Source organism: Euprymna scolopes, chromosome 36 (genome assembly GCF_053919585.1).
Source record: "Euprymna scolopes isolate OS-2025 chromosome 36, ASM5391958v1, whole genome shotgun sequence".
Taxonomy (NCBI): Eukaryota; Metazoa; Mollusca; class Cephalopoda; order Sepiida; family Sepiolidae; genus Euprymna; species Euprymna scolopes.
Window position 1 is genome coordinate 97,497,799 of NC_136517.1, and position 23,099 is coordinate 97,520,897.

The 23,099-nt window shown below is 34.8% G+C and overlaps 1 protein-coding gene across 1 annotated transcript in view; it reads right to left on the reverse strand.

Annotated features, from left to right (window-relative positions):
- The window catches only part of LOC145260697 (uncharacterized), a 203,283-nt gene that overhangs the window by 136,330 nt on the left and 43,854 nt on the right, over positions 1 to 23,099 (reverse strand). Inside the window, exons 5-11 of the mRNA XM_080119097.1 lie at positions 18,824 to 18,991; positions 16,730 to 16,818; positions 11,404 to 11,588; positions 8,208 to 9,542; positions 5,107 to 5,354; positions 1,819 to 2,286; positions 897 to 1,306 (exon numbers count right to left, since the gene is read on the reverse strand). Of these exons, the coding sequence (XP_079975223.1) occupies positions 897 to 1,306; positions 1,819 to 2,286; positions 5,107 to 5,354; positions 8,208 to 9,542; positions 11,404 to 11,588; positions 16,730 to 16,818; positions 18,824 to 18,991 (2,903 nt within the window). The remainder of the gene's footprint in view (positions 1 to 896; positions 1,307 to 1,818; positions 2,287 to 5,106; positions 5,355 to 8,207; positions 9,543 to 11,403; positions 11,589 to 16,729; positions 16,819 to 18,823; positions 18,992 to 23,099) is intronic.

Sequence of the window (23,099 nt, forward strand, 5' to 3'; positions counted from 1 at the left end):
CAAGTTTTGACAAGCTTCTGGGCTTGACCATTACTCCTGATCTTAAATGGAACACGTATATCAAATCTGTTGCCAAGGCCGCTGGAAAAATGGTGGCATCTTTCTATCGATCCAGTAGATATCTCACTGCTGATGCTATTCTCTATCTATATAAGAGCCAGGTACGTCCAAGGATGGAATACTGTTGCCACATCTGGGCAGGAGCTGCTAGAAAGAACTTGTCCTGCCTTGATAGAGTTCAAAATAGACTTCGTAGCCTCGTAGGAGATGTCCTTTTCTCCTCCTTGCAACCTCTATCTCACAGAAGAGATGTTGCGAGTTTGTCTCTGATGTATCGTTATTTTCATGGAAAGTGTTCAACTGAGCTTCAATCTATGGTCCCCCCTCGCCAAACTTTCACAAGAAACACTCGTCTAGCTGTAAACACTATCAATAATTTCCCCCACTCTTTATCTGTGCCTAAACCTAAACGTAGATTCCATGAACAAAGCTTCTTTCTTAGAACTGCACGCCTGTGGAATTGTCTTCCGTTTTCCTGCTTTCCGGCTGACTACAATATGGTTTTGTTCAAGTCTAAAGTAAATAAGTTCTTGATGAGCCGTTCCATATAAGTTATTAAATTTACCAAATTTTCATTACTAATGATTACTATATTGACCAACTTCTACTGTACACTCTTTAACCCTTATCCTTGAGTGGCCTCTGGGCCTTGATAATGTGGTGATGCCTTTGTAAAAAAAAAAAAAAAAAAAAAAGGAATTTGTTTTGAATTTTTGAAGAATCAGATTGAATAATACAGTTAGGGGACATGATAGCTTCAATTGAAAAGGCAACTTTGAATAGATCCTAACTTAAGTCACTAGAAAGTTCGAAACACTTCTTGCAATCAAAATTACCTTGTTAAGTAACAGTAAGTGCCGATATTTTGTCTGTGTTCCTCCATTTTCAGAAGAAGTTCTTCAAACACAGAACAGAGGTTTTCAGAATTGTTCGACTTTCCTAAAGACTGTTTTCCTCGTTTATGCTTCAAAGCATATCTTTTCTGCGATGATGAATAGCTGTATTCAACTTGGAACTGGTCCCAAGCGGCCACAACAACTTTCTTGATTTCCTTCATCGACTCCAAGTAAGATTTGCATCTGGATGGCAGGAAAGGGAAAGATGCCGACATGAGAACTGATTGGATGCTATCCGGGAAGTTAGTATTTAAGATTGGAGATGTTTCAAGGATTGCACAGGTCTCACCCTCATCAGACAGCTGCACTCGGGATTCTAATAAGTCAAGGAAGGCAGGAAAGCCAATAGCCTATAATGGAAGAAAAATCATGTTTTTATTTAAACAGATATCTTAAAATGAAAAATAATATTAAATTAATATAAAATAAATTAATTAAAAAAAAAATGGAGGAAGAAAAAAGATTATATTTAAACAGATATATGAAAAAAAAAGAATACTAAATTAATATGAAACAAATTAAAAAACAAAAGTATTATGTTTTTGAATTTTTCGGATGACAATTGATTATTCATATTATTTGGATTCTTTGAACTACTGTTCTTATCTTATGTGTTATTTATGAGACAAAGCGAAAATTATAGACAGGAAAGAACAGTGGAGAATAAGATGACTCAAAGAAGCAGTGCATATGTTAAGTGACAATCAGCTACTAAGCAGACCTAGTACAGAATGTTGACCCAAAAAAGCATTGGATGGTTATTTATTTGACATTATTCAAACATGGCATTAGGCTTGTTAAATTCAGAAATAATGTGTTGTTTTGTATGAAAAGAAAAAATAAATATTGAAATTTTACCAACCTTAATTTCTTTACCAGATTTACTCTCCGACCCAAAATCTTTTCCAAGTTGCGACTTCTTTTTGGTCAGCATCCGAGACCGGATTGAATCAAGAAGCATGTTGGATGTGCTATATGTGCAACTGGCACTGCAAGCGAGATCGAAGAGGATCATAGCCGGCAGGTTGTCAGGGTTGAAGAATGCCACATAGTTAGGACTGAGGTTGGCATGGTTTTTGGGTTTTGGCAGAAACGGCAAGATAGGATTGGAGAGCAGTTCATCAGCACAGGTGGATATTGTTGCCGTTGCTATGCCAGCAGCGGCCACACTGGCCAGTTGTTTCATTGTGTCTTTCATTGAAAGTCGTTCCGGCACTGATGGACCTTGAGTACTCTGGCTGCACAGAGCCTGCATTTGTTTTACAGCTTTTGTGAATGCTTCCAGGAACCCAACTTCAGCAACCTCAGAGGATTCCTCCATTTTGAAAAGCTGAAAATTAAAAAAAAAATTGCAAATATAAAACCACAGTGGGACATTTATATTAAAATAATTTTAGTGTTTAAACAATCAAATACTGAAATGTTTAGAAAAAAAACCAATTTTATTTTAAAAATCATAACTTTTGATATTTGTAAAATATTTTTGTATTTCTGTAGTATAATGGGACTTCAAGCAAAGTATTTCAGGTAAAAGCATTATTACATAATTACATGCTGTGTCAAAATTAGCATAAATTCCAAAAATTCAAAAAAAAGCGATAGAGTACAAAAATAATTACAATTGAAAATAGAATTTATCAAATTATTTAGTTTTATCACGTTTTAATGTAGAAGAGTTATGTGATCGATTATGTATGACAAACTGATTTATCTCCCTTGCATTTCTTTAAAATTTTCCACTGAAAAAACAGAAAATATTGGAGAGCTAGTGTCTGATTTTTTGTAAATTTAAACAACATTGTTAAAATTAATAGAATTCTGCAGAATCTTGTGTAAAAATTTTCTGTAGATTTAGCAAACTTTCTATTGGATTATTTTTTTGTACTTTTTGCAATTTGTATTCCAGTAGTTTCTTCCCCAGAACCACTAGACTTTGGAATTCCATTCAAACTCCCTGCTTCCCCAACTGCACTGACATGCAGAAGTTCAAGTGTAACGTGAACTGACATCTTACTGTGCAACTCCATACATTGTACCCCAGTAGCTTATGTCCCTGATAATAGCCCCCTACACCAAAGTGGCACTGTGCCTTGTTTGGGGGGGAAATTAAAAAAAAAATATATAATAATTTCAACACAATATGACATGTTTTATATTTTGTAATTTTTAGATGAGGATTGATAATTTGTAGGGAAAGGAAGTCTTCATTTTGCAAATAATTGCAAAATGAAGACTTTCTTTACCTCTTTTTCACTGGAAAATGACCTTCCTTTGATGTAGCTTCATTTTTGAATGTCTAATAACTGAAGGCATAACATACAGACTAAAAAAAGTAAGAAACAAGCAGATATTTATTTATATATAATTTATTATTATTATTACTTTTACTCAAATTTATTGTTTTATATCCACCTAATGATCATCATTATTATTATTATTTAATCTAATATTTATTAATAACTATTTTCATTCATTTTTTTTCTCTTTTTGTTAGTGTTAATATTATTAATTTTATTCTTATTAATTTTTTCATAATTTTTCTGTAAATCTACTTCTACTTAGTAGAAGTTTTAAAATGCAAATTATACTGATGTTGATTTTCAATATTTTTATCAAGATATTAGCAGGAGATCTGACTTTGCCAAGCAATGTCAGATGTCCCTGCCAGTATCTTGTATGAGGATCAACACATGTTCCACACTTCCAATACTTTATTGTCTTCGAAATCAGTTAAATGACCTATTTTTCAATCAAACTGATTGCCTGCTCTAGTTGGGGACCTACTGGGATGCACCAGAAAGAAGCTTCATATATTGCACTGTAGAGAACCTACTGTTGATTTTATAAAATTATTTTTATATAATGGCTTGAATTAAAATTTTAAATGCAAAAGTCAAGTATCATAATTCAATAGTGCTTTAAACAGAAACATTCATTTTGTCCATAAGTCAGTTTGTCAATCTGTTTTTTTTTAGTTTTTTTTACAAGGTGGTCACCACTTATCAAGGCCCGGAGGCACTCGGGAATAAGGGTTATTGTATATACAGTATGTTAGTGTTGAGATTTGATAAAGTGTCTTACTTAAGGGGGTGGTTCATCAGGAATTTGTTTATGTTGGACTTGAAGACATCCAGGTTGTAGTCAGGTGGGAAACAGGCAGACGGAACAGAGTTCCACAGGCGTGCACTTCTAAGAAAGAAGCTTTGTTCATGGAATCTACGTCTTGGTTTTGGCACAGATAAAGAGTGGGGACAATTTTTGACAGTGGTTTCAGCTAGACGGGTGTTTTTCGTGAAAGATTGGCGAGGGGGGGACCAGGGATTGGAGCCTAGATGTGCACTTGCCATGGAAGTAACGATAAAACAAAGACATTGCTCGCAACGTCTTTCCTGTGGAAGAGAAGTTGCAGGGAAGAGAAAAGCCTATTTTGTACTCTGTCAAGGCAGGATAGAGTGTTTTTAGCAGTTCCTGCCTAGATGTGACAACAGTACTCCATCCTTGAACGTACTTGGCTTTTATGTAGATAGAGAATTGCATCAGCAGTGAGATATCTTCTGGAGCGGTAGAAGGATCTTACCATTTTTCCAGCGACCTTGGCAATAGACTTGATGTACGTGTTCCATTTCAGGTCAGGAGTAAAGGTCAAGCCCAGAAGCTTATCAAAACATGGAGCTTCCCCTAGTTGAGAGCCATCCATTTCAATTGATGTCAGATGGTGATCAGAGCGTTGATGATGTAAAGATAGGAGCTTGGTTTTAGATGCATTAAAAGTAACCAGCTATCTCTTCCCCCACTGTACCATGCGCTCAAGATCAGAGGACAGAGAGAACTTTGTCATTTACGGCCTTTGATGTGTTGCCACAGATGGTCGTTAATCTATCAATCTTTCAATCAGTTGGTTCATCAAGCTGTCAGCCTGTCAATCAATCAGTTCATCAATCCGTTATGCTCTGAAGTTGGAAAGTTCACTTTCATTGCTAAACATAGTTTCAAATCAGAGAAAACAAATATCCATCACCTCATTCATAAATATACAAATAGAATGAATGCACCTTAACCATGTCAGTCTACTGTCTTAGATAGGGGATCATATTCCCCGCCACATGCACACACATTCTGGGGTGTGTTTGTGGGCTGAGAATCAGCTTACCTTGATGACTTGATTAGCTTCGATGAGTTTTCCTTGTTTCAAGCATTTGATAAGTAAGGCACGGTTCGACAGGAGCATCTCCTGAATGATGCCCGATGAGAGGCGCCTGCTGACTGAAGCTGCTGAAGACATGCTAGGAGTACGTGGTCGAGGGCGAGATCGCTTCACTGACTTCTTCGTTGGTTTCAAAAGTCCAGTGCTATCTGTGCATGTTCCGGTGGAATCCCGTGTTTCACTGTCTTCTCCAGCTGTTAGTAGAAAAAATAAGCAATAATTATATATTACTAACTCAGGCGCCTGGCCTTGTCTGATCGTAAAATATGCTTAAATATATTTCAATTCATGCAACTTTCATATTTATTATTACAGAGCCAATTCTCTATTTAATATTATATTGTACCTAATATATAGTACTGATTTCAAAAGATTAAATAAAAATGACTTGGATGCCATCAGCTAGAATCAAAATCAAAATATTTAGTGCTCCAGCCACGTTCCCTACCATCTGAGCTATCCACAGATAGATAAGATTTTATATTAAACCATTTCAAGCTATGAATGAATTTGCATATGCGCAAAAGTAATAGAAATATGTTGGTAAGTTGAAATGAACACTTTGCATTTCAACTTGCCAACATATGCATTATTTATCCATCCAAACAAAGATTTTACTTGTTACAAATCATCTTTGGTGAAGGATTACTATTTCCTGTTAATTTCAGTGTTATGTGTTATGTCTATAAGTTTATCGGTTAAATATTTACACACAAATACACATGCATACATCTGCTGTTTTATTTATATAGATACTAGCGGGGGGTACCCAGCATTGCCTGGGTGTTTTTCGGTGTGTGCGCTCGGGTGGGGGTGGGGGTGTTAATGAAAACATAAGAATAAGCGAAGTAAAAAAAACAAAAAGACAACAACGAACGTTAAAATATCTGAAAACACATGAAAGATGGCTTAAATAACCCTGCTTCAATACTAAAATTTTAAAAATCGAAAAAAAAAAAGAAAAAAGACATCTCAAACCATGATTTGAACCCAAAACGTTTAGATAATGAGGCCGCGCTCTAAGAAACTGAGCTAAGACGACGTCCACAAAATTGTGTTGCTTTTTCAAATATTTAAAGTAAATCAGGTTACGACGTCATATGACGCATGCGTAGAAGTGAACTCGTCATGAGAGGACGGTTTTTGCTGACACCCCCCCCCCTGTAGAAAAGTGCTGATTTCAGGGTGAAGGAATTAACGTTTTTGGCCAATTTTTCGATATTTGTCGGGCGAAGGTTGGAAGTTTAAAATGATACCAATCTGGTGAAAATCTGTGACCTGTGTGGAAAGTTTTTGCGAGACATACAAACACACATACATACAAACACACATACATACATACAAACACACATTTTCGCTTTTATATATATAGATATAAAATCCATGGATTTTCATATTTTATTAAACGCCTTGTTGATTATAATCAATGATGATTATAATAAAACTAGATGTTTTAGCCCATTAAAAGTGGTCAAAAGTTGACTTAGAAAGAGTGCCTTATGTCAAACTTTGAGAGTAAATGTTGTATTGTGGCGACTAATCCCTACCTGTGCATCCAATAGATACCATAGTAGTTCGTAATAGTTATAGTAGTTCGTCACACCTTATCATAACAAAGGTTCACACCAAATTTCTGCAAGATTAGCCAGTAATTTCCGTGAAATAGTGGAACAGATAGATAAATAGATAGACTTAAAGAAATATAATATAGATTGTAAAGCATGTAACTTTACATTTTTTCAACATTTCCTAGATATATATGTAGCAAGTTATGAAAGTATATTTATGGAAATTAAACTACACAGATATTTCCTCATTTCATTCCTGTAGAGAATCGCCAGACTAAAAGAAATGGAATTCATATGATTAGGTGTTTTTATATATACATGTGGTGTTTAGCCTAGTTAGCTAACTAATCAAATTCTTTATTACTCCATCCCACAGGTTAATATTTTCATTTCTCCAAACCTTTGTGTGAGAGAAGCTTTGCCATTGACTAATGCAAAAACGTTTGAAATTTATATTTTTGATTTTAATACAAGAAGATTGTTTGGTTGTTTTCTTTTATAGCATATTAATACTTTTCGGGTTATTTAATGCCAAATCCAATTTTAGAAAAAGTTTTCATACTGCAAGTTCTTTATATCTTCAAATATTATTTCATGATGTTGGGTTTAGTTGTTTTGTAGAGGAAAATTGCTGTCTTTGTTTTTGGCTTTGTAGAATATGATTACATTTTGCAAAGAGAAAGAAAAAAAAAAACAACATTAACGTTTGGTACATTTTAGGTCAGGAAGCAAGTATCTTTAAACAGCCTGATCTGGTAACACCAGGCCTATGATTGAAAGACACAAGTCTTAATAGGATTAAATAAAACAAGATTAGGGGTAGGGTTGTTTACTTTACACAAATATTCTTATTGGCCAAACTAAGAAGAGTAAATGTATAATCTAATTATTTGGATTCTTTGGATTGTTCTCATCTTGAGTGTCATTTTCACAATGTTTTGGTCAATGTAAGCTCCGACCTTTTCAGGTGTATCTTGTTCAACTTGGGAATCTTTCTGTTGAGCTCAGAAACCTGCAAGGAATTTTGAACAGAACCCTTTATTTTACGAGGGTAGCATGCTCTTGTTCCATCAACCATGACTGAATAGAAGTCTTAAGCAATTCACAATTGTATTTTTCCATCACCCACACTGAGGATTAAACCTTCAACCTTCAGGAGAATATCACATTACAACTTACAACAAGTCATGCCTGATGGAACACGAGAATGCTTTACCCATAAAGTAAATAAAGAGTTCCATTTGAAATTTTGTGCATATTCCAGAGTTCAACAAAGATTTCTGAGTTCAACAAGATACACATATACATAAGAAGGGCAGTTACATTGACTGAAATATGTAAAAAAATGACACTCAAGATGAGAACAGTAGTCCAAAGAATACAAATAACCAATCCTCATCTCAAAAATTCAGAAATGCATAATCGAAGTTCAACTTTTCCAGTCATAGTAAAAATAAAAATTATAAAAAACATACGTACACATTGGAGAAACTTCAGAAAGGTACGAGACTCTGTTGTTCTTCTTTGTCGACACATAGTCGCAGACATCATCAATTTCAACATCTGTTAAATCAGCTACGGGTTTGATAGGCTGTAAAAGGATTTTACCAAACTCACGTGGAATTTGGTCATTGCTGACCAACTGGAAGCGCCATAAAGCCTCACTGACCACCTGCGAGAGTCTGGAGATTCGGGATTTCAATGTGGCTGCAGTGATACTCGAGGGCAGAATCTGAATTAAGTTCTCCTCAAGAAATGCAGCATGAGAACTGTCTTCCATCTCATTAGCGCCATTAGTGATCAGTTGAAAGTGCGTTGAACTCAAAGCAATCAAGCTCTCTTGTAGAAGCCCAAGAATATCACGTACGAGGTATTCATTCGTTAAAAGCCCAATTTGTAATGGCTTTCCAGACAGGATGTTTGTTTTCACTTTCGGGCTTTGTATCTCACTTTTCGAATCAGTGCTAAATCTTGGTAGGCAGGTGTCTGGCAACGTCTCTTTTAGAGCGGATTTTTGAGTACCCATCACTAAGGGTTTATCATCAGTAAAAACCTCTGTCTCAATGAGATCAGAATTCTCAGTGACACCCGGCTCCTTTGTAGAGAACTCCTCAACAAAAGGAACATCGTAATCAACACTTTCGCTCCCTCTGGCTAGAACCGTGCACTCAGCTAATGGTGTGAGACATGTTGTTTCTGAGACCAAAGATTCTTCTTCAGAGAGTATGCTTGCATTCATTAGGTTCTCATTACTGCCGTGAATGCTCTGTTTCTCATCACTGTCATCTGTATCATCAGTCTCACCCGCAAAAAATGGGTCTTGAAGGTCCTTGTGGCTGACGAAAAGCAACGAAAATATATTCTCCAGGATTTCCACCCTGTAAGCTAGTGGGTAAAGATGGAGGAGATGTTGCTTGACATTTTGCAGTTTCTGGGTGACATTTTTATCATAGAGGATCTGGACATCCCCACTGGTGAACTCAGAGCTCCATTGAAAATATTCTGAGCTGCGGTCACCTGTAGCAGAAGAGGACACCCGGCTACTACTCTCACTGGCATCGCTAAGGGTACTGTCTTTACTCCAGCTACGATGTCGGGAAGAGCTCTGGATGTTGTAATATGTTGGATTCATCAGTTTGGAGTGGGCGTGCATTGCACCATAAAGGATAGCATCTTGTATGTTTTTTAAAATGCAGAAACTTCGGTAAAGTGCCACATCTCGCTCCTGGTCAATCCCCAAGATGTCATTTGCAAAGTCGGAATCATCTTCAGCATCTTCAAAGTGTACAGTCTTAGACTTTTTAGGATCATTTTCTGGAAAAAAAAAATTACAATAATTATTAGTATTATTATTTTTGCAAACCTGGAAAAATAAAGGAGAAAGTAATGTCTGGGAGAACTATAGCAACTAATATGACTGCTATATCAGGTTTCGCATGTGGCGTGAACACAGACACAAAAGAAGCCACGCACGTGCAGCATATAAATAATGTTGCTCCATTGATTTGACATCTGCCATGACAGGCATTGAGGTCACTTCCTTTTAACCTTTCACTTCCATCTTTTCTTTTCTTTCCTCTTCGCGATCCTGACACACGACTGAGACAATGTGTTTGTTTTCTGAATTGTTCTCTACACATGTACAAATATGAATCCTAATGAAGCAACTTGTATGCAAAAACTGTTTTATCCGAGGTAAGCTTAACTTAATTTCAGCATAAAAATTAATGGACTGTAACAAACGGTTGTCTCACAACAATGACTAATGAACATTTCAGAAATATTCCTAATCACACACACACACACACACACACACACACACACACACACACTCTTATGTTTATCATAGCAAAGTTCCCATTGTTCATAATAAATGTTCTGTTTGTACATATGTCATTCAGCCCTATGTTGTTTTATTTTAATGTTGGAGTCGAGAACACACATATTTATCCTCTACAGGACAATATCATAATGTACAAACATACAGCAAAAGAGGAGATAATGCCTAGTAGGATGATCTCATGACAACAGAACAGATACTACCTCTTCCCTCCTAAAGGTGGAGGAGGGGGTAATGCCCGAGATGAACTGACAATAGAACAGATAATACCCCCCTCTCTTACTGCCTCCCCCCACCCAAGAAAAACAAGGAGAAGGTTATACGTAGTAGAGTGTTATTATGACGACAGAACAAATATATTTTCAAAAACAGGGAGTTAATGCCTGGGAGGACAATATCATGTGCTGTACGAACATATGCTACACTGCACCAGTAGAATGATCTTATGACAACAGAACATGCTACCTCTCCCCTCTTAAAGGTGGGGTTAATGCCCAGCATGAACTGACAATAGAACACATAATACACTAACCCAGTCTCTCTTACTCCCCCCCCCACGTAAAAAAGGAGAAGGTACTCCCTAGTAGGATGGTATTATGATACAGAACAAGTATATTTTCCACAAAAAGGAGGAAATGTCTGGGAGGATGTTATCATGACAAAAGAATAGATACTACACAAACCTCCCCCTCCCCGAATTGAATTGAATATTGAAAGACAGAACATTAATCGGAAATAGTAAACAGATTTGAATATAGTACAAGTAACAGAATAATAGTATAGTTTTGGTTTCAAACAGACATATCAAATCTTTATTAGTAATAGAAGTAATAGTATAATTTTGACTTAAGACAGACAAATACTTAATCTCCATTAATAATAGAAGAATAGTATAGATTCACCTTCAGTTAGATATATAAAAAATTTCCATTAGTAATAAAAATAATAATATACTTTAGGCTTAAGACAAATACCAAATCTTCATTAATAAATATGCTCCCATCTTCATCAAACAATCTGCAACCTGTTCTCGGACCCTGATCCATTTTGAATTTCCTTCTTCATCATCATTTCCTTCAGTCTGGCCATATCAATTCTCAGACACTGGTCACTCACAAGAGTTGATGAGTTTAAAGTCTCTACCAGAGACCGTCCGAGAATAGGAGTAGGGCAATCAAAAGCTGAAATGGCTAGATTGGGCAACAAAACTGACACAACAATTTGTAAATATTGTAAACTTGAGAATTGAAAATAGTAAATAAAAAGGAGAGAGGAGGGGAATTTCAGTTTACGAACATAAAAATAAAAATGATTTCATAAAAATGACTTGCTCACCTGTTTTGTTTAGGGAGATCCTTTGCAACAAATCGAGGACTTCATGTTCTCTCAGCGATGCAAGTCGAGTTGCTTGTTGAAGTACGTACAACATGGAATGATTTACAAGACCCTGGAAAATATTTGTGGCTTGACAATGTGGATTCACAGGAGACAAGTCGCCTTCAGTGATGTGGACTAATGACCTGACATTTTAATAAAAAAAAAAGAAGATTTTTAAAAATTGTCTAACCAAATTGTAGTGTTGTAACAAGATGATTTACCAAGGAGAGTAACTTTATTTGTTTACACTGTGGGGACGTCTCTGGAAGGGCTGTTATATCCTGGGAATGACAACCAACTCCCTTGGAAAATGAACAATAAATGATAGACACATCACCTTTAGATCAAAGGGTCGATATGACGTCTGTTATATCTGCTTGACATGTGCTTTCTTCGAGTTCTCAGCATCATTAGTGACAGGGTTTTAAACATCATTAATTCTCTCCTGATAATTATCTTGGTTGGGACCTTTGGTGCTGGAATTGAATCCTTGTAGGCATTGTAACCATGAACAGCACATATTTTTTATAAAAATATATTTTGTTTTAACATTTTAGAAGGAGCATTTATAAGAATCTGAATATGAGACATGTAACCATGAGTTCAGGGTCTTGATTTTAACTCTTATGACCATTGCTGACTCTGATCAGATGACAACTTCTTGCAACTGAGTGCCAATTTCAACTTTTTTGCGATCATCATTTACAGTATCTAACTTTCAACTGTTTTACAAATCTTCCCTCATTGCAGAAAAAGAGAGAAGAAGAGACAGAAAGAGAGAGAGAGAGAGGAGGGGAGAATAGATATTTTGTTATTAAATTTCAACAGATTGTTCTAAAGGTTAACATCTTTAGCAAAACCGATGTCAGCCACATTGATCTGACCTTTTCACCTGTCAACCTTGATTGAATAAACAACCTACCCTGTTGATGTACACTGACATTTTGAGATGACAACAGTACCGGCTTGATTCCCCCCCTCCCCCCCCCCCCACACACACACATACCACACCGAAGAGAGAAAGAAATACATGGAGAAGGCTCTTAAAAACTACCTCAAAAAAGACTCTTCTGATTATGCTACAGGGTTCTGGGTCTTGAAACATAAAACTCATTCTTATAAAAAACAATCAGTCTCCTTTATTGCAGCTGAGAACTACAAGAAAGAGAAAGAGAGAGGGCAAAGAGAATAGATATTATGTAATTAAATTTCAACAGATTGTTCTGAAACTTAACTCTTTTAGTAAAGTTGATGTCAGCCACATTGATATGACCTGTCAACCTCGATTGCATAAACAACCTGGCTTGCTAATATGTGTTGACATTTCGAGACGACAATAGCACTTGCTAGATTTTACTTGTAACCCTGCCTCTCAGGAGAAAGAAATATGGGGAGAAGCTTTTGAAGAGCTCTCCCAGAAAGAGCTGTTATCATTGTATCACAGGGTTTCAGGGTTTGAAACATAATAAAACTCGATTTTATAAAAATCTGTAATTATATTTTATTGCGGCTGGAAATTACATGAATAGTGTTTGTTGTATTGGGAAAATTGTTTGTAGGAATGACAAAATTTTTAATCTTTTGAAAACTAGAATCGTTTTCTTTACTTAAAAACCAATACTCACATTGTACTTTTAAATAGGTCACTTATTCTTTGCACGCACATGCATCTATGACCAAGTCTGCCACAAAGCTATCACAATGTGCATCCTCTAGGTATCATGAGACAGCATCACCATAATATACATTACATATTATGGACCCTATGTCAGTAGTAATCAAGTTTGTATGAATTTTGGCAAGGGTCACATTTAGTGCATGATGATAACATATCTGTAAAACAGAATCATTCCTAGGTTTGAATGAAAGGTGGGTGACAAAGATGGGTGACAACGCAGGGGCAACAAGTCTAATTAATGGTAGATCAAATAGTTGAACAATGATGAATGATGTTACATTTTTCGAATTAGGTGAAGTAAGCTTATTGCTTACTGCCTGAGGTGTCCTGGCCAAGAAATGCTGGACAGTGTACTAGTCCTTTAATGGCGTTAGCTTGACTCTTCACCTTCTTGGCTTTGTACGACATCTTTCATGTTGGAAAGGAAGTAAATACCAGAGTTGAAAGAAAATAATTTAAACATCAGAAGAAAAAGAATTGGAACAAAGATCAATAATATTCAATTATGGGGTGGCGGTACCGAGTGTGGTTTTGTTGGGTGTGATAAAAGGGTGATGTGCCACTGCGTTGATAACTAGGAAAGTATCATTTTTTTCCTTTCTCACCTGTGTGATTGGAAGCCAAATAGCATGCACCTTCGTAGAGCAAAACGAATCAATTCAAATTTGTCATGAAATATGGAAAAAACTTGATCAATCATGGATTTTGATTCTATAAATTAACGTGGATTCTTTTGAGGCGAACAAAGAATGATATAAAAAATGCAAAAAATAAACAAAAATACAATATAAAAATAATCATACATAATTTGTCAGTGTTGGAGAAAGTATAAAGTAATTTTATTATTATTATATGTCTTTTAGAGACAGATGAACACATGCGAATATGAATATTTCTATATATATCACATGTATATATTAAAATATTATGGTTCTGAAGAATTCATGGTGCATTCGATAAAGTACTTGGTGAAATTTAGTTGTAAAAGTTACATTCCTGGAGACTGAAGGTTCAATCCGCAGTATAGGCAACCCAAAAACACAGTTGTGATTACTTAGGACTTTTGCCCAGTGATGGTCGATGGAATAAGAGCATGCTACCACTGGGGATTAAATAAAAGGTTCTATTTGTAATTTTGTGCAGATTCCCGCATTTGACAGAAAGATTCCCGCGTTTGACAAAATACACCTGAATAAGGTTAGAGGTTACATCAATCAAAACATTGTGCAAATAATGCTCAAAATGAGAACAGCAGTCAAAATACTCAAAATAATACGGATTAAAATATTGTTTACAAACTGCCATATATTTTTGTACAAAAACTGTGCTTATTTATCTATCTTTGAGAAACACATGCATCTCAAAAACAGTATAAAGTTATTATAAAAATGTTGAGCAATTTATGTTGTAATGTCAAACTGTGAATGAGAATATAGATGACTTACACACTCAATAATAAAACTGTGTTTAACATATACCATGCCTTAGAGTCTTGATTATTGATAAGAGTTTAGGCTTACAGTCTGAGGGTTGCACATTTTCTGTGAAACACACACATTTCAGAGAGAGTTTCAAGTCATCTATAAATCTATAAAAGTGAAAATGTGTGTGTGTGTGTGTGTGTGTGTGTCTGTCTGTGTACATTTCCCTACCAAATAACTCTCTCAATTTGTGGTTTACAAACTCGAGATTTGACATAAGGGGTATTGAGATTTGGGAAAATCTTTTTCATCGGTTTTAAGCCACAAATTTGGCTGTTAGGGGATCAAGAACTCTAACAAACTCCTCCGCCAATTTTGGGTCTAAACACTTGAATTTAGATGTAAGTTACTTGGACATGGATCTAACTTTATAATTTGATTTGAGCCCAAAACAATAAATGTTAAGGGGTTTATAATTGGGGTCAAAGTTTTAAAAAAATTGACCTCTGCGGTCTCTACCAAATTACTCAGTCAATTTTTGGCCTAAACATTTGAATTTTGACATAAAGTGTATTTAGACATAGGGCAAGCTTTTTAATCATTTTTCTGCTGAAAATTTGGCTTCCAAGGGGTCAAAGTTAAAAAGATTTTACCTTTGCGGTCTGTAGCAAACTATTAAGCCAATTTTGGGTCTAAACATTTGAAATTTAACATAAAGGGTATTCAGACATGCAGCAAGCTTTTTAATCAGTTTTGGGGCGAAAATTTAGCTGCCAAGAGGTCAAAGTTGACAGAGTTGACTTTTGCAGACTCTACGAAACTCCTGCCAATTTTGGTTAAACACTTGAAATTTTAGATGGAGGTTACTTGGACATGAGTCAAACATTTTAATTTGAGTCCAAAACAATAAATTTTAAGGGGTCAAAATTGAGGTCAAAGATAAAAATATGTACCTCTGCGGTTTCTACCAAATTACTCAGTCAATTTCTGGTCTAAACATTTGAAATTTTACATAAAGGGTATTCAGAGATAGGGCAAGCTTTTTAATCGGTTTGGGTCGATAATTTGAGCTGCCAAGGGGTCAAAGTTAAAAAGATTTGACCTTTGTGATGTCTAGCAAACTACTCAGCCAATTTTGGGTCTAAACATTTTAAATTTATGCATAATGGGTATTCAGACATGCGGCAAGCATTTTAATAAGTTTGGGGGTGAAAGTTTGGCTGCCAAAAGGTCAAAGTTGAAAGAGTTGACCTTTGCAGATTCTACCAAATTCCTCTACCAATTTTGAGTCTAAAGGCTTGAAATTTTAGATGTAGGTAACTTGGACATGGGTAAAACTTTGTATTTTGATTTGAGACCAAAATAATAAATGCTAAGGGGTCAAAATTGTGGCCAAAGTAAAAGAAAATGTACCTCTGTGGTCTCTAAGAACTTACTCAGACAAATTTGGGTCTAAACATTTGAAATCTTACATAAAGTGTATTCACACGTAGGGCAAGTTATAAACAGTATATAGGGCCTGAGCAAAGTCGGGCTGAACTGCTAGTTATAAAGATATTGAGCAATTTTATATATATATATATATATATATATATATATATATATATATATATATAATAAAGTAAAGTTGTTTACCCTCCATATTAAAATATAGTAGCCAGATCTATTTATTTTGCCAGATCTATTTATTTTGGAGACAGTATAAATAATTATTTATTATAGTTATTAGAAAGATGATGAGCAATTTATATTGTGATATCAGACTAGAGATCTATACCGGGGTTATAGATGCTTTATGCATTCAACATTTCAGGTGGTTTGCCCATGTACAGCATGCCACTTCTTGCATTAATTGCTTAACACGCCTGGATATTTAAGGCATTAGAGAACATGTTAGACCAATGAAAATCTGGCTTGAATGCTTAAGAAATGATATGGTTGCATTCAACCTGACTGACATTTGCACTTTGGATCAAACTGAATGGAGAGCAGACATGAGATGATGCCTGCCTGGTGTTGGTCACCTTGGTATCCAAGACAATCATAGCACCTGAAATACCAAAACATGATGATTTCGCCACAAGAGTAACGGTTAAAGATGCTTCCATTCAACCTGCATGTTAACTCAGACAAAAATGAAGATGCACATCTAAAAAACTTGAAATTAAAAATAAAACTGATTTACCTCGATTTCTCTAAACACCATTGGATTAGATTTATTTGGTGCTGAAGTTTTTGACAGCCTTTGTCCAGGGCAGGATGTCGGCATGGGGTCTGCAATAGAAGACAAAAATTATTTTTCCAAAGTCTTTTAAGAATATTTCTTTGTGCAGAAGTTTAAATGTAATGTAAACAAGTATCTCGCTATACAAATCCTCATGTAGGATGCTCCTAATTTCCTTATGTCTCAGTGGAAATGTGCCTTTTTTTTTTTGTTGGTAAACAAAACTAAAAAAAAATTTTTCTGAAGATTTTTAATTATATTTCTATTTATCATTATATATTTAAGATTTACATGAAATTTTTAAAAAATCAGCGCAACGGTTTCGGAATCCATAGAGAACAAACTCGCACACAGAGATAAAGACAAAATGCCATGTGTATGTATGGATTCCGAAACGTCTGAGCCAATTTTTTTGAAATTTCATACAAATGTACTTTATGTGCTTGGGTGTGTTCTTTAATAGGTTTTGTATCAGAATGCCTCCGATAATTATTGAAAATTGGTAATCAAAATATCCAATTAAAGAAGGAACAGTCTGATTTTGAGTAAAGTTAACACCCTTATACAGTCTAACATCATAAGTGCATTTGAGAAGTTTATCATCACATGTGCAGATAAGCCCCGTATAAAAAATTAGCAGTAGGTTCTTTGATAAGACAGAGGCATGTTCAAACTGAATGTTTTTGTTTAGATGACAATTGAACCATGCACACATCATTAGGCATGTGTATTTTTACACATGCATAAAGTCAAGTTATTTGTCGCACTGATTGATGTTGATATTAAAAGCCCATTTTTCTATTTTAAAAGTGAATACAACTTCCTTAAATAGTCATGAATATACCAATGACTTCAAAAAGAATAACTAATTTGCATATTCTTTTAAAAACAAACTTTTGTTAATTCACTGTATGTTTTTTGTTTTCTTATTGGATAGTTTCATTTCATTATCACGCACAGTTCTATTTGTGCATATTTTCCACATAATAATAATAATTGCATTGCATTTGGAGCTGCATTTAGAGTAAATCTATCTGTGGAACGGTCTCTATCAAACTACTCTGTTAATTTTGGTCTACCGACTTGAAACTTGATATATGGGGTATTCAGACCTGTGGAACAAAATTGATTTGGTTTTTAGCTGGAAAAATAGCTGCTTAGTGGTCAAGTATAAAAAAACTGGAACTTGGTAAGCATATATCAAAGTAATGTCAATGCTCTATGCATGCACAAATATAAATTTATACATTTAATTGCATTAATTTAAGTTTTGATATGCATGTGTCATTAGTTCAGATAGTTGCAAAAATGTTTTGGTTTTAATTCTAGCTTATGGCACCCAAATTATATATTTTTTAAAACTTTTGAAATCATTACTATATATTGAGTACAATATAATAATCAGTAGAGAATTGGCTCTATAATTATAAATATGAAATCTGCATGAATCAAAATATCATATGTAAGTGTATTTCATGACTGGGTAACACTAGGTGGCCTGCTAATGTTTATATAGTTGTATGTGCAGGACCACGACCTTCGCAAAGCAAGCCTGTTCACTATATGTAGGAAGATAACAGTGAGCAGGAAGAGAGAGTTCTACAAGTCTACAGTTCTTTAAAAGAAGTTACTGGAATCAGAATCTGTATTACAATGAGATATCAAAACTGTGAATTGCTAGAGGCCACTAGACTAACAAGTCAAATGAGCTGGATCTCTCTTTCAGTTTATGTTATTGAATTTGGAGTTATTGGAAATTTTCCACATTGTATCTAAATATGCTTATCATTGAATGGCGCTAAAACAAAAAAACTGTTATTATGCTTGAAACTTGGAGGACAAGTTAGGCATAGGCTGAAGTTTATTTGTACCAAATATGATTAGATTGTGCAAAGTATTATAAATTTTATCAATGATTCCATGAGTGGCATTTTTTGGAGGATCAACGTGGACCATGGTTCATCTACATGAATGAAACAAAGGAAAATATTGATTTTTATCAATAAAACTTGGATAATCTTGCTTGTTTGTCTGCACATTGAGTGTTTTTCTTACCTTGTTGTCCCACAGGATTTCAAGAAGTCGTTTCGCATTGGTGCAGGTGTAACAGTACGGCCATCCCGTAAGAAGCACCAACGGTTTGAGAGGATGAAGTTCTGCTGGGTGGAAGAGGTCACGTAACTCGTCAAATTTGCCGGAACGTATTAAGTGAATGGCAGTATTCTGTGAAGAATAAGATAACATTGATTGGGTGGAGAATATCAATGGTCAGGATAATATAAAATGCAAGACTTCATTGGCTACAAAATGGGTCAAGTAGAAAGTATGTTGGTTCTCAATATGCTCAGGAATTTTTTCACATCTTCATTAGATTCTGTTTCAACTACTCAGCAGACCTAGTACAGAATTTAATACAATATGGTAAACATTAATTATAATATATATGTTGAGTCTTCTATGAACTTTTTTTCTTCTTACAGCATTATACTGTCATGCATTTTTTTTCTAAGAATTTCTCATTTTTTTAAAGAGTATATGCATAAAAAGAGACAGTATTGATGTAATAATAACCATTTATTTCTGCATAATGAAACAGATTTGTAAAAAATTTACTGAAATTTTAACACACTGGAGGAGCTGTTGTGCATGAAAATAAATATTTGGATCTTGGAATGTAACTATACCGTTATTTTTTTTTATATACTTTGTTGTTATCTATACTATTAATAAAATTCTAAACGTTTATTTATTTATGTGTGTGTGTGTATATATGTATATATCAATAAAACTTTCGAACGGATGCACCGAATTGAAAAATTCTTTTTTTCCCTGAAAGGTGTGAGTCCCTAGATTGTCCTTATCTATATATGGTTCATAACGAACAACGCAGAGTCACACAAAAAGCCTGAAATATGGGTTTTTAGGTCGTTTCATAAACTTGTCGAAAAAGTTACCTGCTCATATCAACGGAATTTAGCACTGTCTGTATACAGTCGCAGTAACATCTGTCGGCATATGGACAAGACTCATGGCGCAATGGATAATGCATCTGACTACGGATCAGAAGATTCCAGGTTCGAATCTTGGCAAGTTCGTAATAATTTTAACCATCATTTTATCCAACATTTAGTCATTATCCTTACCCTTAGTTAGGTATTTTTGTTTTTTCAGTGGTTTTGTTTTGTGCATATGGGAATTTCCCATACTCTGAGTTCACAGGGTAAGCGTTGATGGTAAGACGATGTTGAGTGTACTCGATTTTGTGTTTGACTCAGTGTTGTGTGTACTGACGCATCACAGCCACTAGTATTCAATATACATTGAACTTCTAAACAAAATGATTGGTATATACAAAAAGTGAAATATAATTGAAAAAACATATTTTACCAAAACCACATATATATATATATATATCATAATGATATATAGTGATAAGTAGTAAGATTGTACATCTAGAAACAAAACAAAAAGTGGTAGTCCTCAATATATTGTTTCAATTCATGTTGCCTGTGAATGTTAAGCTGAGGAGTTTGAATGATGAGATCTCAGGTAGGGTGTTATTAGTCTCGGCAATCGGTGGTTGAGAAGGTTTTTTGTAATTGTTAAAGAAAAATATTTTAGTCGTACAATTACATTATTTTTTTTTATTTTTCTACTTTTAATCATTCCAATATTAGAGGTCACTGTGATTTAGAGTTCATATCTATAGGGGCATCCTAAATGGGGGAACTGTGCAGCGAAATGTTCGTTCACATTACATTAAAATTTCTGCATGTTGGTGCAGTCAAAAAAACAGAGACGGAATTCCAAAGGTTAGCAGTTTGGAGAAAGAAGCTATATAGGAACCTCTAAAGTCAACAGATAGAATTTTGCAGATTGTCAAATCGGTCAGGAGTATTTATATAAATGTGGCACCAAAGCAAGTTACTCAAAGCACATTTCATTGAAGTATTTAGAAAACAAGCACAGGGATATAACACTGTGGCGATGGGACAGAGAATGGAGTAGACAGTGTGGGACCTATTAAATTAGGAGCTCTTTTTTTTTACTATGTGCACGGACACTTTGGTAATCACCTCATCAGTAGTAGGTGTGATCCTAAAGGAACTTTACACCTACTGAAACTTAAGTCATTGGTGCATCAGTTCAGATATGACAACAATGCTCAATGCATCGGTGGATGGTGGCTTTAAATCTACTGTCTGTGATGTAAAGAAACATAAAAAAATAATCCAAATCATACAAATAGCTAATTCTCGTTTATTATTGTTGTAGCATGTTACTGGCAATAAAATTTATTAAAATTTATTTTTAAAACTACTGACTGTAACATAATGAAGAAAAATATATTTTTAACTCACTACTATAATTTCAAAACAATGCTGCTTATTTTTTTATACACACGAAATAAAAGTGACACCAACTCTGAGATCAGTCTTGAGATACAGAGGTAGATTGTTCTCATTCTGTCAACCATGACCAGGTAGAAGTCTTAAGTAATTCATAATTATAGCCTTAGTATCACCTGCACTCATGATTGAAACTTCATCCTCAAGAAGACTGCTACTTAGACCTCCAGCCCCTTGGATTGAATAAAGGATTCCGTTCAAAATTCCACACAGATTCCAGAGTATGACCAGATGCACCTGAAGACAGTTGGAGGTTACATCGGCCAAAACGTTGTGAGAATAACGTCCTAGATAAGAATAGTGCAAATAATCCAAACAGTCAATTCATATTTGTTATGGTTATACCATGTTATTAGCAATATAATAACCTACTTTGCTAAAATGTGTTTATAAAACTTCTGCCTGTAACATAAGAAAAATACATATTTTTAACTTACCATTATAATTTTAACAAATTATTACTTAGTACTTGTTATACCGGCCTTCCTTGAACAGAGGAATTTACCCCGATTAGCACTATAAATAGCGCTAGTAATTCCTACACCGGTGAGAGAGATGCAACTGCACATCAACTGCTAGCTGAGTGCCCAGCAGATATGCACGTTTTCCTATCTTTGTATATTATTGTTAATACACTTGTTCCTTAACCGAACCTCGACTTGATTGTTCTTATTTTCACTGTTGTTCCATGACACAACAGTACTTTATACATTGCACCACGGGTCTTTACAAATAATTCTGTTCTTGTTTTTTCCCTAGATGTGTATTCTTATGTTTTTTTTTTAATTTTTTACTAGGGTGGGGGTGGGGTCACTGTTTATCAAGGCCAGAAGGTTATTCAAGAGTGATAAGTAGTAAGATTGTACAGCTAGAAACAGAATAGGTTTAAGGCTCCTAAAATTCATACTAGAATTGCTTGCAAATGGATAAAGTACTTGGTAAAATTCAGTTGTAAGTTACACTCTTCTGGAGGTTAAAGGTTCAATTCTCTGTCAGGGTAGCATTCAAAATACAATTGTGAATTAATTAGGAGTTCTACATAGTTATGGTTGTCGTTGAGACAACACTATGATGATCAGTAATGGTGGAACTCAGATAGTGTTTGTTTATTTAAGAGGACGGCTCAACAGGAACTTGTTTACATTAGATTTGAAAACAACCATGTTATGGTCAGCTGGGAAGCAGTCCTGCGATATTGTGTTCCAGAAACCAGCAGTTCTAGGAAAGCAGCTGTGATTATGGAATTTACATTTAGTTTTAGGCACACATAGATAATAAGGATTGTGAGAATAACATCTAACATGAAAATAGTAATTCGAATAATTCAAATAACAGGGATACATCTGTTCCTATTTACTTGCCTGCACACAAGGGCAGAGTTAGATATAAAGTCAATTTTTAATGTGAAGGAAAAGAGGATACATTTGTTTGTTGGTTAGTTGTTTTGTTTTACAGCATATCAACCTTTTTTGGTTATTTAATGCCGAATCCAGTAATTTTGGAAAAAAATTTATACTTCAAGTTCTTATAGTTATATCTTAAAATATTCATTCATAACTAGCGGGACCTGTGGAAATTCAACAGCAGACTCTTTCATATGTAATATATTGATGTTAGCATTCTGTGGATGTTCAGTATAAATGTAGATGCCTTGATATTATTGTAGCTCTTTTGTTTAAACTGCAAAAGTACTTATCTAAGTTAGCAGGGCCGTTCGGCATAGCTCGGTTGTAAAATAAGCTTAAATATGATCCTTTAATTTATGCAAATTTTGTATATATTATTATAGAATCAATTTTCTATCGATTTTTATATATTATGAAGTTGTGATTTAAAATTTTTTTTAAATATCTATATAACTTGGGTGCATCAGTTTGAATCAGCTTGAATCGAAACTGAAACTAAAACTTATGAAGAAATAT